This window comes from Otolemur garnettii, unplaced genomic scaffold (genome assembly GCF_000181295.1).
Source record: "Otolemur garnettii isolate 467f Iridium unplaced genomic scaffold, OtoGar3 scaffold00168, whole genome shotgun sequence".
NCBI classification, from domain to species: Eukaryota; Metazoa; Chordata; class Mammalia; order Primates; family Galagidae; genus Otolemur; species Otolemur garnettii.
In genome coordinates, this window is record NW_003852563.1 from 3225667 (window position 1) to 3242302 (window position 16636).

The window sequence follows — 16636 nt, forward strand, 5'->3', positions numbered from 1 at the left end:
TTTTTTTAGAGATGGGGTCTCACTGTTGCTCAGGTTGGTCTTAAACTCCTGAACTCAAGCAACCCACCCACCTCAGCCTCCCAGAGTGTTAAAATTATAGGTGTGATCCACTGAACCCAGCCACAAAAGGTATTTTTAGAGGCAGATTCCTTTTTACTAAGACCTTCCACGTGTATATATCATTGTGGTAACAAAATGTTTCTGGTGAAGTTTCACCCATCACAGTTTGATCCTAATCCTAATATGTTACTGAAACGTTGAGAAGGGCAGCATGTAAACCTTAGCATCACGTGTGAGGTAATGTAATGGACAACACTTCTGCCTTTCTTCATTTTGGTGGGGGGAAGGGACAGAGTTCATAAACTGGTAGCACATAAGCCAGATTTCCCTCCTCCATCCTCCATATATTCTTAGGTCTACAGTATTTGAAAAAAATAATATTTTGCCAAAACATATCAGAAGATTTCACACAAAGATGATTTTGGAATTCACTTGAAAAATCAAGTGATTGGGTAAAACTATTCCCATAATTCTAGAAGGAAAGTATCACTTGGCACTGAGCGGTGGCTGCCTCTATAAACTGGCCATACCCTTGACATCTGATCCAATCCCCATCGTCCTGGTCCTAGTGGAGACTCTATGCAATAAAACAAAATATTTTGTCCTAAAGTCAATACGATGAAAATACAGGTGACTTTTTTAGGAAATAACATTTTTATAAGAAGAGATACCAAAATACCTTCCCCTAAATTATTCATACAATACTCAGAAACTTAATAATTTACCCCAAAATTACAGTTAGTGGGTAGCAGTTCTCAACCTCAAATGTAGGGGTCCAGCATCACATGTTCTTGTTTCTCATACGTGAAGCCTTGGTGGTGCTTAACACTTTATCAAGAGTGATGTGACCCTTCCTATTTGACTACCCATTCTATAATAAAAGGAAAATTATTAATACAAAAATACAGAAAGGAGTGCAGGGGAGAGGCAGCACCTTCTCTGAGGTGGACTCATTAACAAGGTCAGCAGTGTTGAGAAAAAGCAGGAAAACACTGGCAGGAGGGAGAGAGGAAATCACTGGGAAGGGGGAAACGAAAACTCATGTACTTGTGGTCACTTTACAGTTTGTCTGGCGCCCACCCAACTCTCAGATGCTCACGTCTTGTATTGTGTAACCTTCCCGTTTTGTCCTCTCCTTCCTTTCTCTTCCATCTTCCCTCTTTTTCTTTTTCCTTCTACCTTCCTCCCTTTCCTCCCTCCTCTTTGCCTTTCTTTTTGTCACAAATATTTATTTATCACTTCCTTTGTCCTGGGCATTATGAAGGCGGCAAAGATGAATGAGTTGACTTTTGCTTTATAGTATCTCAGGGAACTCTGGAAAATTCATAAACAAATGCTAAATCTCACCTCTTCTGAAAAGCACCCACCACTATTGTCTTTCTTGCCTTGCTCTTCTGTTCTCGTTCCTGTCCCTCCAGGTACCAAAGCACATAGACGCCATCTGCCTTCTTCCCGGTCATCCCTTCCGTCACCTGTGCACCTGTTCTTTCGTACCTTCTACTCCACTCGTACCTTCTACTCCACTCGTACCTTCTACTCCACTCGTTAGCCTCTCGTTAGCCTCCCCCTGGACCACACTGGGACATGACCAGTTCTCAGTTTCAACTATACAGGCATGAACAACACCCTAGGAGAGCCAAAACCACATAGAGAAAGACCCTGAATTCTTAAGTGACCACAGAGAACACAATCTGCTTTGCTCATTTTGAGACGATTAGGTGAGATATAAGTTAATGTTGATTTTAATTAAGTTACTGTATTTGGGGAATTCTTGGTTACAGCAGTTTAACCCACTCTCCTGATCTTTGTTTGCCTATATCAATTTTATTTAAAAAGCAGAAATTAGCTATCATATTTTTAAAACTAAATAAATGATGAATAATTAATACATCTAATATACCATCTCCTTTAAATATCATTTTCTCTGGTGAGCCACTGATAGGAGACAGGCAGAGACTAAAGTCACCAGTGAGTTTCCAAAGTGCAGGCAGTTGCTTGTTTTTTGACAGATTCATAAACTAGATAGCAGACATGACTGTCTTACTGGGAAAACTAAGGAGGCTGACTTGGGGAACACTATCAAGGAAGATTATTTTTTCACTTCATGTGAGCAGTGGTACCATAGGCAGCGTAAAGAAGCTTCTCAAGAAGCAGTTTTGATAAGCTCTAAGTTTCTGAGAACTACTTGGTTGATGACACAGAGCTCCACACCAAGGAACTTGGAAAACTGGACTGTAATTTGGAGAGTCTAGGAGCAAGGTCAACACCTTCATCATAAAATAACCTCAGTAAGGTCCTTCCAGATTTTTACATTTGAACAAAATTACATTCATGAGCCTGTTGTGAGAATAGACAAATAAATTAGGAAACCCTAATGAATGGAATGATTTACTGTAATTGATCTGAATCAGGACAATAACATTTTTTTTTTGTAAAGGGCCAGAAAGTAAATAATTTAGACTCTGCAGGCCAGACAGTCTCTGTCTCAACTACTCAACACTGCTATTGTACCACAGAAACAGCAATAGATGGTTTTTAATGAGCATGGCTTGTGTTCCAATAAAACTTTATTTTAGACACTGAAATTTTATTTTCATATAATTCTCATATGTCACAAAATACTATTCGCCTTCTGATTCCCCCTCCCAACCATTTAAAAATCTAAAAAGCATTCTTAGCTCACAGGTTGTATTAAGACAGGTGAGGGGGGCATAGTAAGCCAACAGCCCAGCTTTGCCTCACAGAGCATACTTTACTGACTCTCCATCTAGACTACATAATTGATGTTGCTAATTATCTTGGTCCTTATGTGTTGCTATAAAGGAATACCCAAGACAGGAGAGTTTATAATGTGAAGGGATTTATTTACCTTAAAGTTCTACAAGAAATTTGATGCCAGCATCTGTCAGTCTTCTGGCAAGAGCTTTTGTGCTGCAACCAAACCAGGCAGTGAAGGTCAAAGGTGGAGCAGATATGTTTCAAGAGGCAAAATGTTGAGGGTATCTTCAGTTTATAACAGCTTACTCTCACAACGACTAATCCATCTTTGTGAAAACAAATGTAGTCAACAAACCATTCAAGGGAAATTTGCTCCCATGACCCAAACACCTCCCACTTAGGCTCCAAGTCCCAACGTTGCAGCATTGGAGATCAAATTTCCGCAGGAGTTTTGGTGGGGACAAACCATAGCAATAATCTCTGAAAATAATCAAATAGTACATGAGAAGTATAATCTAATTGCTAAGGCAAGAGGACTTTCAACTAGCTCATCTGTTATAGATTGAAGGTTTTCTTCCTCCAAAATTCATGTATTGAAGCCCTAACTCTTAATGTGGCTGTATTGAGAGATGGGGCTCTAAGGAAATAATTTGAGATCATCAAGGTAGGGCCCTGATTCCACAGAGCTAGTGCTGGTATCCATATAAGTGGAGACAACAGAAAGCTTGCATGTGCTGTATTGCTCTGTTCCCACCTCTGTTTACAGAGGAAAGGCCATGACCCAATTCAGTGAGAGGCCACTGTCTAAAAGCCAGGGAAAGAGCCCCCATCAGAATCCACGTTCTGGTGACTTGGTCCATCACACATCGATGATGGACTTCTATCCTCCAGACTATGAGAAATAGGTTTCTGTGGTTGAAGCCGCCCAGTCTAGTATAAATTTTATTATGGTAGCTAGAGCAGACTAATAAACATCTAGCAACTATTTTGTATTTGGAGGGAATCCATTACAAAGGAGAAGGACATGTTCTATATTTGAAAATTCGCTCCAGTTAATACCACATTTCTAACCAACAATTGGAGATTGCCACCAAGAATGGCATTTAACAGCAAAGGTCATGTCCAGAGGTTAAGACCATCATCAACTCAGTAAGTCTGACCTGATATACTACAGTTAGATAAATACCTACTCAGATAAATTTATGTGGTCTCAAATATATAGGTCAAATATAACAGGATTAGACTATCTGAGAGTATATTTCCCAATGTCCATATAATGAATATATCTATACCGGAATTCTCCATTCTTTTCTGTTGCCTCAAGTACAAGCTAGTATTTATGCCTGATGAAATAACTCTAGTTCAAATATTCACACTTTAATTTTTAAGTTCATCTAGTTGACATAAAGCTACTTCAAACTCAAGAAATCTCAAATGAAACTAGTCCTCACACCTCCACTTCATTAATTCCTCCTGTGTTTTCTGTTTTATTTAGGAGAATTCACCTAGAAACCAAAACCCAAAACCTTAGCTATATCGGTGTCTCTTCCTTATCCCTTTCTAAACTCTGATGGTCCATTTAAATGTCTTAGCTAATTTCCTCTAGTGGATCTGCCATCCCTCAGGGCCTCGAAATCCTCCAGGAGAAAAACAGAAGCTCAGAGAGGGCCAACTACTACTTAATACTGGTCCACGAGGCTCAGAAAATGGAGCCTAGTTTTTTGATGAGAAGAGAAAAACATTGGTCTTAGTGAGTTCTAGAAATCTTTGCTACAACTTTTATTTTCTGTAGTATATTTGAAAATGTTGATTCTGTATATGCTATTAATGCCGTTAGGGGTTAGTGATGTCTTTCTCTACTTTTCTATGTCTTTCTTGTCTATGTCTGATAAATAACTGAATGCACTCACACTTGCCTGTCTTTCTTACATGCCATTCTCAATGTCTGGTTGATGAATTATTACTGTTGTTGTTATACAATTTTTACATAACTATTTTCTCTAAATAGCTTCTGTATTTGTCGTCAGTTCTTAAACTTTCCGAGTCTTGAGTTCTGAATCTTGATTCATCTTTCTGTCTTCTAAAAAACAATTTTTTGGGTAGTTTTATCATGAAACTTTAAAAAATTAAATTCATTTGTTAATAGTCTCTTGTTGCCGATATCAGAAACTATTTCTTTTATTCATGAACATTGTTTTAATTTTTGCCTATATAGGAAAGATTTGGGGGTGGGTTTTTTTGCCCAATTAATCACTTGGATGCATATAAAATTCTTAGATCAAAATGTCTTTTCCCAAAACTTGTTGAAATTTTTTCTATTGTTTTCCAACAGCTGATATTCCAGAAAAAAAGTATGAAGCTTGTCTGATTTTTTTTCTCCTTTGTAGATGAGCTTTTATTTTTAATTTACCTTTCAAATGTCGTATTATTTTCTATGTCAACATTTGTATAGATTGTCATTGTTTTAGACAAAACTATACTTGTATTTTTAGTTTGCAGACATAGCCTTCATTCTGGGTAAGGCTTAGTGGTATTCTTTATATTCATGACTATGGCATCTATTTTCCAAGTTAGCTAGATTTTTTTCCGTTTTCTGTTTTCAATGTCTATAACTTTGATGTCCATCAATTTCTCAGCTGTCATTCTTGTCTTCATTCTTTGATAATACGCATTTTAACTCTGGTCATTTCTGCTCCAGTGTAGATTTTAATTCTGCCATGGCTTGTTATATTTCCTTGCTCTCCGCTCATACATAAGGCAGATCCTTTTACATCTCTGTCCTCCTGGCTGTATTTTTATGATTCCAGGTAACTGTTTCATAGAGGAAAAACTCTGCTTTTGAAGGTTTTATACAATGTTTCCCTTATCTTGTGGCACAAAGAAGCCTTGTCACTTATGTTTTCCTCTTTACAATGGGAGAAATACATTCAAGTATTCCTCAATAGAAGGGGAGGGTGAAATTTACTTGCCTTCTCATTCTAGCTATTTCAATTTCAATAGCCTCCTCTCTCAGAGGTAAAATCAAGGTCATCAGCCTTTAATTTTGTGCTGGTCTATTGAACTGAGGATGTATCTTCAGTTTCTGAGATGGTTCACTGACTTAGGAAGAACCCACTGAAGTCTAAAGGCCTTATTGGAGCAATGAAAACGCATACTCCTGTGCGCGTGCTGCTCCCAGAACTTCTCATGTGATGACTGGAAATACAAAGATACATGTGTTTTTACACTTTTTCTGTGGTTTTGACTTTGAACTGTAATGTCTGCATGAATGAAGAAAGAAAAGTGTTGAAGGGGATGTTGGCCAGAGGGAGGGTACGGCAGAAATCTAGTGTCTGCTGCCTGTTTCTGGTCCAGGTGCCTCCATGTCATCACTAACACATAAACACTGGAACTGAATCTCCATCTTTTCTGTCTTCTTTGGGCCAATAGGTTCTGTTCTTTTTCAGAGGGCTTGACATACAGGACAGGACTAAGATTGGGCATTTTATGGCATCTCATCCAGCATCAGCATTTGATCTCGGCTCATCTTGGATTTGCAGTGCTAGTCTCCATGTATTTAATGTATCTACACAGGTATATTAATTGCCATTTCATAGAAGAGATATTAGGTGCATTTAATAAGCCAAGTAAAGCCCATTTATGTTTGTAAGTAAAGTTTGAAAGTACCTCATTAATATATCTCTGACCTTATGATCAGCTTGCTTACTAAATAAACTAAAATAAAATATGAACTTCCAGCTAGTGTACTTTCCATTATACCACAGTAGTTACCAATTAATGAGTAATAATATTGTGAACCAATAGAAAATAGTTCTAACAACACAAGGAACTTTTGCACTTAGAACATGGTTTTGCTGTACTTGGTTACTACTGTCCTTTAGGAAAGTATTAAATATGTGTAGCCAGTTCCTGCCAATGAATAATGACCTCATATCATAGGTGCTTACATTTTGTGGCATCAGAGAAAAGAAATATCTCAATCCCCAGAGAGTTCAAGTTGATGATAAACGCCTCCTAATATAAACTTGTCCAACAGTACTCATACATCACACCTTTTTAACTATTGCTAGAGACAAAATGAAAGCAGCTGTGTTATTAGGAAAAGCAGAAATATTAATAACACCTAGAATTCAGTTTTTATGCAAGACCCATGAAACTTTAATTGTAAAGGGGTCCTTAAAAGAAAGTCATACAGTTCCCAAAGCTACGTTACTTTACATGGCCCTGTGCTGGGGTCTCACATATTTAAAAAATTATAACTCAATAACCTGGAAGAAAAAGGCAATATTTGCCTCTCAATATATATGGACTGATGTTTCTGAAATTTTTCTAATGCTTAATTTGCCACACAAATTCAGAGGGTTGTAAGCCAACACTCTATTCCCACCCTAAAACAAAGCAAGGTACTAATTCTTGCTAAGGTTCCTGAAAATAATATTGAAATAAGTAGACCAGTATACTACTGCTTATCTAAGAAAATATGGCTGGTTTTGCATGTCTCCTTCTTAAAGAATCATTGTGGGTAGATAATGAGAAGCAGAGCTAAGCAAAGACTAGACACACTGGGTGAAAGGACAAGAAGAAAAAAGACTGGTCTTTGAAAGAATCAGGGTTGAGGAATTGATGACTTATGTTTAGGGAACAGTGATTGATTTGGGGCATCTTTTAAAAGGTTGTCTATACTATAAAAACACATTGAATGTGGAAAAAGGATGAGGGAGCCTTGATAAAAATTTAAATATCATCCTAGGACCCTAGTGGGTCAGTCCTTCAGGAGAACATGCCAGGTACGTGGACAGTAGACAGAAAAGAAAATCCGTCTTAGCATTATACCAGGTATCATTTGGCAAATTTTGTTAGCAAGCTGGAAACCTGTCACTCGGCTCTGCGTCATGAAGTACCCTCTGTGTGAGAGCAGACTTCTCACTAGGATCATATTACTTATGAAGAATACTTTTACTCTACTCTTAGTTTTCTTTCTTAAATTTTATCACAGTTTTGAAGATTGGTTAAATAAGTGTAAGTAGCAAAACTAAAATACTTAGAGGAATTTTACCAGTTTATTGGACTTGTAGAAGATTTATATTCCTATATGAGGTTCTTTGTAATTAGTAATAGGTTGGGAAAAACAGATCAAATTTCTTTAAAAAAAAAAAACAAACAAACATAAACTATCACCACCAGTATCACTAAAAAGAAGACTCCATAAGCTCTTTTAATATTTCCAAAAAAGAGGTTCCATAAGCTTCCTTTTTCTTTTTTCATTCTAAAACCAGCTAATGAGTCTGGACCCAGTTGTTCCCTCTTATAATTCTGGTGCTTTATAATTTCTTGTGAACCAATAGAAAATAGTTCTAACAACAGAAGGAACTTTTGCACTTAGAACATGGTTTTATCATGGGACACTGAGATGGGAAGCTATCAAGGGAGGCTGAGATGGGAAGATCACTTGAAGCCAGGAGTTGGACCTGAACAACATAATGAGACTCCATTAAAAAAAAAAATTAGCCAGGTGCAATGCCTGTTACCCCAACAAGTCAAAAGGCTGAGGCAGGAGGATTACCTGAGCCCAAGAGTTCAAGCTTACTGTGAGCTATGGTTTTGCACTAGTGCACTCCAGCCAGGGCAGCAGAGTAAGACCTAGTCTCTTCAAAGAAAAAAGAAAAGCTAGTTATAGAATTTATTCTCTCTTTCCCCCCCAGAGAGCCTTTTTAGATCAGCCACTATTGCATATGCAGATTTGTCCTGATTCTATTGTTAACAGGTTTTCAAGACCTGCAAGGTGACGTTGAGTATTACACACTGGTTTGGAGTTCTGCTACCTCAAATGAATCTCTAAAAATCTTCCCAAACGTAACCTCACATGTAATTGGCGGCTTAAATCCAAACACAGAGTATTGGATTTTTATCTCTGTCTTCAATGGAGTCCACAGCATCAACAGCGCAGTACAACAGGCAACCACTTGCGATGGGGGTGAGTCCAGATTCTAAGGGATTCTTGGCTTCAGAGATGCGAATGGAATTGATTGATTCTTACCGAGGCTGAGATTAGTCATCCCTCCATTAGAAAATTTCCGGTGTTGGAGGGAAGGGGGTCGGGGCTAAAATGCTTAAGTGCTCGCTGTCATCAGTAGCAGATCAATAAGTGGTCCCGCGGAGACAGCACACAAGGCTCTAATAATGGGATATTGGCCCAGTTTGTTCCTGTTCTTTTCAATGTACTGTGAATTTTGGAGCTGAGTTTACATCAATAAAATGGTGACATTTAGAAACGTTTATTTTTTTTAGAAAGATTTGCTCTCCGAAGCAGTATGTTTTTCAAAACGACAGCCAAACACAGTGAGGGCCCTCCCTGAGTCACCAGAGATGATAGGTGGAGGTTCAGCCACTGAGAAAAATTGCCTATGACTCATTTCAAAGCCAGTTAGCAAGGGGGAGGAAGCACGAAAAGCAACTTGAGAATCTGAAATGTGTTTGGAATGGTCTTTCTAATCTTTTTGGCTTTATAAAGTCTCATTATAAACATTATAATATCATTACCTCCCAAGCAAGCGTTCCAGGTCATTAGCAGAGCTCTTTAAGTGTGGAAGCCGTTTCCCTTTGTGGTGCCAAAGGTCAGCACCTTTTGTTTATAAAATAGGATGGATCACAAGGACAATTTTTCAACTAGTTAAGATGGGTTCCGATGATAAAAATAGGTCTTTGCATAGTTATTTCTGACATGCTTGAATAATTGTGTAATTTAACGCTAAGTAAGATTTTTTTCTTGTGTTAGATTTCATCATTACCTATGGTAATCAACATTCCAAATCATTTACATAATGACAATATTGCATTATTGCTTCATATTGCTCGAGTTACAAGCTAGTAACATCAAATGATTTTTCACGTTCCACCAGCCTCCGTGTATCTGAGGGGTTTTTTGGGTTTGGTTTTTTTTCCCCTTTTTTTGCTTAAGGAGCCAATTTTCTTTTTCCTCCTTCCTTGCCCCCACCTGGGAGGTATGGAGTCAAAGGATGGAAAAAAGACAAATAATAGATACGTGTTAGTGACACAGATGGGAGATAAATTTATCATCATATCCCACTGGTCACATAGTACTGAAGATTAGCACTACGCTGGTGTAGAAAGCATTTTACCACCCATTCTTATGGTTTCTAGCTGAGAGTATAATAAGCCAATTTACAGAGGACTGCAGACTGTGATAACTTCATCAGAGAAAAGCAGATAAGCAGCAAACCCTTTGCTAAACCTAAACACTAATCTGCATTTGGTTTAACAAGTGCTTTCTCAGAGACAGCTGGAGTTTATTCAGTTTCTTCCTCTAATTCTAGAGCCTCAGGGCACGCTTCCTCCAGAGGTTGTCATCATCAACAGTACAGCTGTACGCGTCATCTGGACAGCTCCTTCAAACCCAAACGGTGTTGTCACTGAGTATTCTATCCATGTAAATAATAAGCTCTACAAGACTGGAATGAATGTGCCCGGGTCGTTTATTCTGGGAGACCTGTCTCCCTTCACTATCTATAACATTCAGGTTAGAACATTGTTTTCTCGTGGTTAAGCTTATGGATATGTTAAATAAAACATGCTGGGCTGTGTCTTCAAGTGGATATCTTCTGTCTTGGTTACAGATTATTTATTTGGTGGGGAAGGGGAGAGAGAAGCAGGAAATGGATCAGAATTAAATGTTTGCTGTAGGCAAACATGTAAATCTCTGGAGAGAAGATAATGATAGTATGGAAAATGAGGGTGATGAGGATGGTGATGAAATTCTCCCTGGCGAAATAAAGCTAATCGTGTATTCTAAATAAATCTGCCTGGGCGGTTTGCCTTTTTCCTGGATCTTTGATATCAAAATCAGAACCTGCCTAACAATGTGAAGACCTTCTGTTTCCATTTCTGTTACTTGCTAATTTGATATCTTTAGGAAAGTTACGTAAGCTCACTTGGTGTCAGTTTTCTTTATTGTAAGAGCAGTGGACTAAATATCTTAAAATTTTCTATCCATCTCTAGCATTCTATAATTCTAAATGCAATAGGAAAACATAAATGAAAATATAACAGAAAAAAATTAAAAGATTTTGTTTAAAGATGAAAGAAATTCATCCATTCACTGTTCTACAAATGTTCAACGAGTCTCACCTATGTGAGATGGTTGTAGTTAAACTTATTTGTCCTTGAACTTCTTTGAAAACCTTATAAAGTCAGTCCACCCTGCCCTAGAAAAATATTTACGTGTTTAAATGGCAAAATTTGACCCACAGTTTCAGAGAGTGACTTGATCATCTGAAACTCAACTCACAGACTTTTCAGTCTACTTATCATAAAGTAGAAACATAGAAAATACAAAGTCATAGAAAACGAGACAATATATCCATAAGGAAATGGAAATCTTGTTAGATTACTAAGATAGAAAAACTAACAAGGCTAAATGAACAAATGAGTGATAAAAGCAGTGTATTTCAGAAGCTTAGCATTTATAGACAAGGCTTACGATTTAGCAAATTTTTAAACCATGCTACTTCTAAAACTCATAAGACCTTCATAAATAATTTTCAGATGATGTTAAACACAGCGATTTTATTTGATCACTGAAACTTTTCCCTGGTCCTGTCCATTTAGTCCTGTTCTCTCTTCCAGCTTCCCATCTCCTTCTCTCCCCACACTGGAGAGTGACACATCCATAGCCATCTGACAGCAGCCGTTACTTTAGCCTCCCTCACTACAACAGAGACTGGGCTTGCTAAGAAAATCAAATGAAAAGATAGTTGATAAAAGAAAAACAGATGCATTGATAATTGTTTATTGAACTCCATGGTTTCCATTCACCTACTTGTGTTATCTCAGCAGGGAACGCGTGAACTGGTCTTTACCTTCATGATCCTTCGAGTGAGTCCATATGTGCAGGTGGAATTACCTAGGTGAAGTTACAGAATACAAATCATGCTGAAAATACTTAGAAATATTGCTTTATGAGTAAGGGTAGCCTAGGAAAGTGATGGAGGATTTGTTGTATTGTCTTCTTTTGGCCCCTGTTGAAAAAAGCTGAGTTCCCAAAAGGCAGCTTATTCATTTGCTTTATCAGAACTCAAAGCACAAACTGAGGGCAACACCACTGGGCACCCTGCATACTCTGCAGTTCAGCTTCAAAGCCATGGGCCAAGAGCTGACATTTAAAAGTATCTCAGGCATGTTCTCGGGTGAAAGACTTCATTCCTACCTATTGGTTTGAGTGAGCGGTGGCCTGAATAGACTATAGATTGATTAGATTTGGGACATAGAAACAGATAAGGAGACAAAAGACTAAAGTAAAATCCAAGACGTTAATTTTGTTATTAGTGACGAAGATGTTCTTATTCCTGATAAGTATTTTCGTGAAGCTCTTCAAAGTCAGGGAATTCTGCATTGATAATAGCTCCAACATTTCTGGAAATTCGAATGTCAGATTTCAATGATGTTCACTGTAGTATTAAAAGATGATTTGGCTTCTTTTAAAATAAACATTTAGGGGCTGGGCACAGTGGCTCATGCCTGGAATCCTAGAATTCTGGGAGGCCAAGAAGGGGGGATTGCCTGAGCTCACTGGTTCGTGAGCAGCCTGAGCCAGACTGAGAACTCGTCTCTAAAAATAGCTGGGTATTATGGCGGGTGCCTGTAGTCCCAGCTACTCAGGAGGCTGAGCATTGCTTACACCCAAGAGTCTGAAGTTGCTGTGAGCTATGACAGCATAACACTCTACAGAGAATGACAAAGTGAGACTCTGTCTCAAATAAATAAATAAATAAAATTTAGTTGGTATGGTATTCTTTAGAATTAAGGTTCTCTATGCTAACCCCTTCTATAAAACAACTATTTATTTTAAAGCAGAAAATTTGCCTAAGTGTCTACTTTTTGAATAATCCTTTTATATATCCTCTTTTACAGAGAATAATAATTTCAATTTTTATTTGATTTTATCTTTTAATATAAATGTGGTAAACCCTTATATTTGTGCTTTATTTATTTTATACAGTATGGTTATAGCCCTAGAAACTATCCTAAGGATAGAGACTTGGAATATTACATTAGAAAGAATGAAGAAATACTGGCTTATTTCTCCACTGTCAGAAGAAAAGCTTTCTAGAGAAGCATTTGAATACACCAAAGTATTAATAGTTTAGAGCTAAAACTATGTTTACCATATAGATGAGAATGTAATAGCATACAGTGAAGCCCAGATCAGACATCCCAAATCTTACTAGCTTGATCACATTTCCTGATTTCTCTGACCCCCAATTTGCAAACTTATTAAAATGAAGTTACAAGGATTCAAAAAAAATTCATGTAAGTACTTGTCATAATATTTAGCACATATTAGATACATAATGGATTTATTTGAGTTAATTGGATAATTCTGAATTATCTCATTATATATCAGAGAGGGGGCTCATATCTTCCAATGCAGTGAGTTCTCAATGGCTGTGATAGGTTCTTGGAAACTCTGACTTTAGGCAAAAGGATGTATAATAAAACCAGTGTGACTAATTGATAAAAAAAAAAAAGAGTTCAAAGCCGGGCACAGTGGCTCGTGCCTATAATCCTAGCCCTGTGGGAGCCCGGATGGGTGGATTGCCTGAGCTTATAGATTCGAGACCAGCCTGAGCCAGAATGAGAGCTCATCTCTAAAAGTAGCCGAGCATTGTGGTGGGTGCCTGTCCCAGCTACTTGGGAGGCTGAGGCAAGACAATAGCTTGAGCCCAAGAGTTTGAGGTTGCTATGCAAAGCTATGATGCCACAGCTCTCTACCGGGGCAAAAAAGTGAAACTCTGTCTCAGGAAAATAAATAAATAAATAAAAGAGTTCAGTACCTACAGCATACTTCTGGTCAAAAAAAAAAGTCACCAAACTTCTAAAGACAGACCAAAACATTTCTAATAATAAATATTGAAATAAACGTGAGCTATATACATGTTAAGAAAGATTAATGAAAACAAGTAAAATAATCATTGACCCATATATTGCACTTCTGGGTCCTGGGTGACCAAGGGAGGCACCATCCTGGACAGGCCACATCCCATACAGGGGGTGTTCACACACACACCCATCCCCATCCTCGCTCAGACTGGGACCAGGAAGATACGCCAGGTCACTCAAAGGGCACAGCTTGAGATATGGGAGGAACCCGGATTACCTGGAGAAACCCCTGCAGATGTGGGGAGAGCAGGCAGCCTCCACGCAGACAAGGCCTCCAGCTAGGAATCCTTTTTATTCCTTCTTAAAGTTATTATGAAACAATGTTATTTGAAGACTTGTTGCTTATATAAAGTTTATTGTCGTTAATTCCATTACAACATTGTTTTAAAGTTTGTTTCTTTTGGGGTATTTGAGGTTTAATTGGTCATAGTCAACGGACCTTAAGGGTGTTTAAATATCTACTAAATGTCACCTCAAAAGATACGTGACATCAATAAATAACACAACTCACACAGCCTGATGAACACCTGCCTCAACTCCTGTTTAGGGGCACTCTGCCCTGTGAATAAATAACAGGGAGCCCCTCCTAAACACGGGGAGAATCTCACACACCTTTACTCTAAGGCCAATGGAAAAATCAGAGAACTGCTTCATATAAAAGCTGGGAGTTAGTGCTTGGAGTTCATCAAAATCTGGCTTCCCTCCTCCATTTGTGTATTAGACACTAAAGTAAATTAACACTGCAAAGAGCACAGTTCCTCTTTGGTTTATCCCTTAACTGAGAGGAGAGTGATGTCAGTGTCCCACCAGCATTCTCTGGTATGTTCATCTGTCTCTCCTCCCTCTGGCTAAGTGTGTTCCCTTTGTATTACTAATGCTTGATGAACCCCATTTCTAATCTTTAGTTATTCCACCCTCCTCAGTTTTTATTCAGATTAGGTGGCAGAATTAAAGGGATGAATGATGATTTTCTGCTGTGATTAAGGCAAAACTACAATTGCAGCTGGAACAAATGGTTATAAAATAGCTCAGCCATATTGAAAGGCTTTTTGAGGCCTCATTTTTCTTCCATTAGACATTAGCATTTAGGCTATTTGTTGGAAAGTGTCAAGACTTCCAGAAGATATCATCATTACACTCCCAGGTTATAGATCTAGAGAGCAGGAGGCAGTGATGACCTATTATGCTTGCGAACTGTCACTTGGGCATCTTCTATTCTTTGACTGTGCTCTGAGTAGATTAATATGTCTTTCTCTTTCTGAATGGTTGAAACCAGAGACTAAACATCACCATTCTAATCACTAAATCAATGGTTCAAAGCCTAATTCTATGCTGTACTCTGAGCTGGCCCCACTGGAATCAATTATCATCAAAAATGAATATTTATTAAACCCCAAGAGGCTATAGAGAACTACAAGAGGTTCATATGGAAGAGCCTAGGTGGGATTCAGTTCATTGTCAGTCTGTACTTTAAAAGAGGTTGGATTCATTTCTTTCTAAATAATGTTTTCAGATTGAAGTTTGTACAAAATATGCTTGTGTGAAAAGCAATGGAACCCAAGTCATCACCGTGGAAGATACTCCGAGTGATATACCAGTGCCCACAATTCATAACATCACTTCAAGGTAAAAATGTTTTTAATATAAAGAACACTGATCATAATGAAAATAAAAATGAAGGATAGCCTCTCAGCCATGGCAATCATATTTAATAAGTTGCTGTAACTATGTGTGTAAGCACAGTTTTATATTATTTCATAGGTGTTAATTTTCATGGGACATCAAATAACATTGAATTCTTTGTTTCTATTATTACCCAAACCCACTTCTTTAGTAACCTGTGAATAAATACTTAAATGCACAGGAGTCTCCTTATATAAATATGTCCTCTAGGGAATACTTTTATGAAACAAAATACAATTTTCATTGGAATGACTACCTTCATCTTTTTGAGAAAAAAAATGTCTTACATATATCAGAAACCCTGAAGTTAGAAAGATCTGTAAAATAAATAGGGTGGATAATCTTTGGACTATAACCAATTATATCATATTCTTGGTAGAATCCCTTTGTTTTTCTGTATCATTTTGTTGCTGAGAAATGATCATAGTTTGAAAGTGATACAATTTCAATCATATTTACAATTCATAATAAATAATAATGATAATAAGATTTAGTATCATTTCCAAAAATAAAAAATGATATGACAATTTTTCATCCCCCTATATTAAGCAGAAGCTGGAGAAAGAAATCTGTGTGGTTTCACATCAAACTTTTTCCAGAGCCAAATGAATCACCCCTAACCTAAGCATACACCCCCATACACATGCATAAACACACAGAATTCCAAAGGATTGTTCTATGAAATATTGAAATTTCTAGGTTTTTTAAAAGATCAGTTTAAAATGTCCATAATGATTTTGGCAACTAGTGATTAAAATAATTAGAAAACCCCAACTAATTGGATTCTTAGCTATTCATGGCAAAAAAAATCATGTCTAATCTTCTTGATTACATCTATCCAACACATGATAGATACTGATCTAAGTTTTGATGTGGTAATTAGTTAATAATCCCTCAGTAGATATTCCCCACATATCCAACAGGATTGCCTATTGTATAGGGGGAGGGGAACAGTCAAGTTCAGTGGGCACCAGAGAGGTTCATTTATTCTTTCATCAGACACATTTCTGGCTATAATAATATAGATGGTAAAAGTAATACAAAAGAGTATAAATCATGATTCTAAATTTGCATAGTTCCAGTATAATGTGGGAGATAAGCTCCCAAATAAATATTTATAAAACAATGTGAAAAACACTATAATAGAGGTTTACTGTGCACACAGTAAGAGCATAAAGAGAAAAATACCAGACTCTGCCCAGGATTATCAGTGAAGGCA

The 16636-nt window shown here is 37.5% G+C and overlaps 1 protein-coding gene across 1 annotated transcript in view; it reads left to right on the plus strand.

The window, feature by feature from the left end:
• Positions 1-16636, plus strand: part of USH2A (usherin) — a 775219-nt gene that overhangs the window by 550157 nt on the left and 208426 nt on the right. The window contains exons 44-46 of the mRNA XM_003800142.1: positions 8543-8752; positions 10113-10315; positions 15248-15360. Of these exons, the coding sequence (XP_003800190.1) occupies positions 8543-8752; positions 10113-10315; positions 15248-15360 (526 nt within the window). The remainder of the gene's footprint in view (positions 1-8542; positions 8753-10112; positions 10316-15247; positions 15361-16636) is intronic.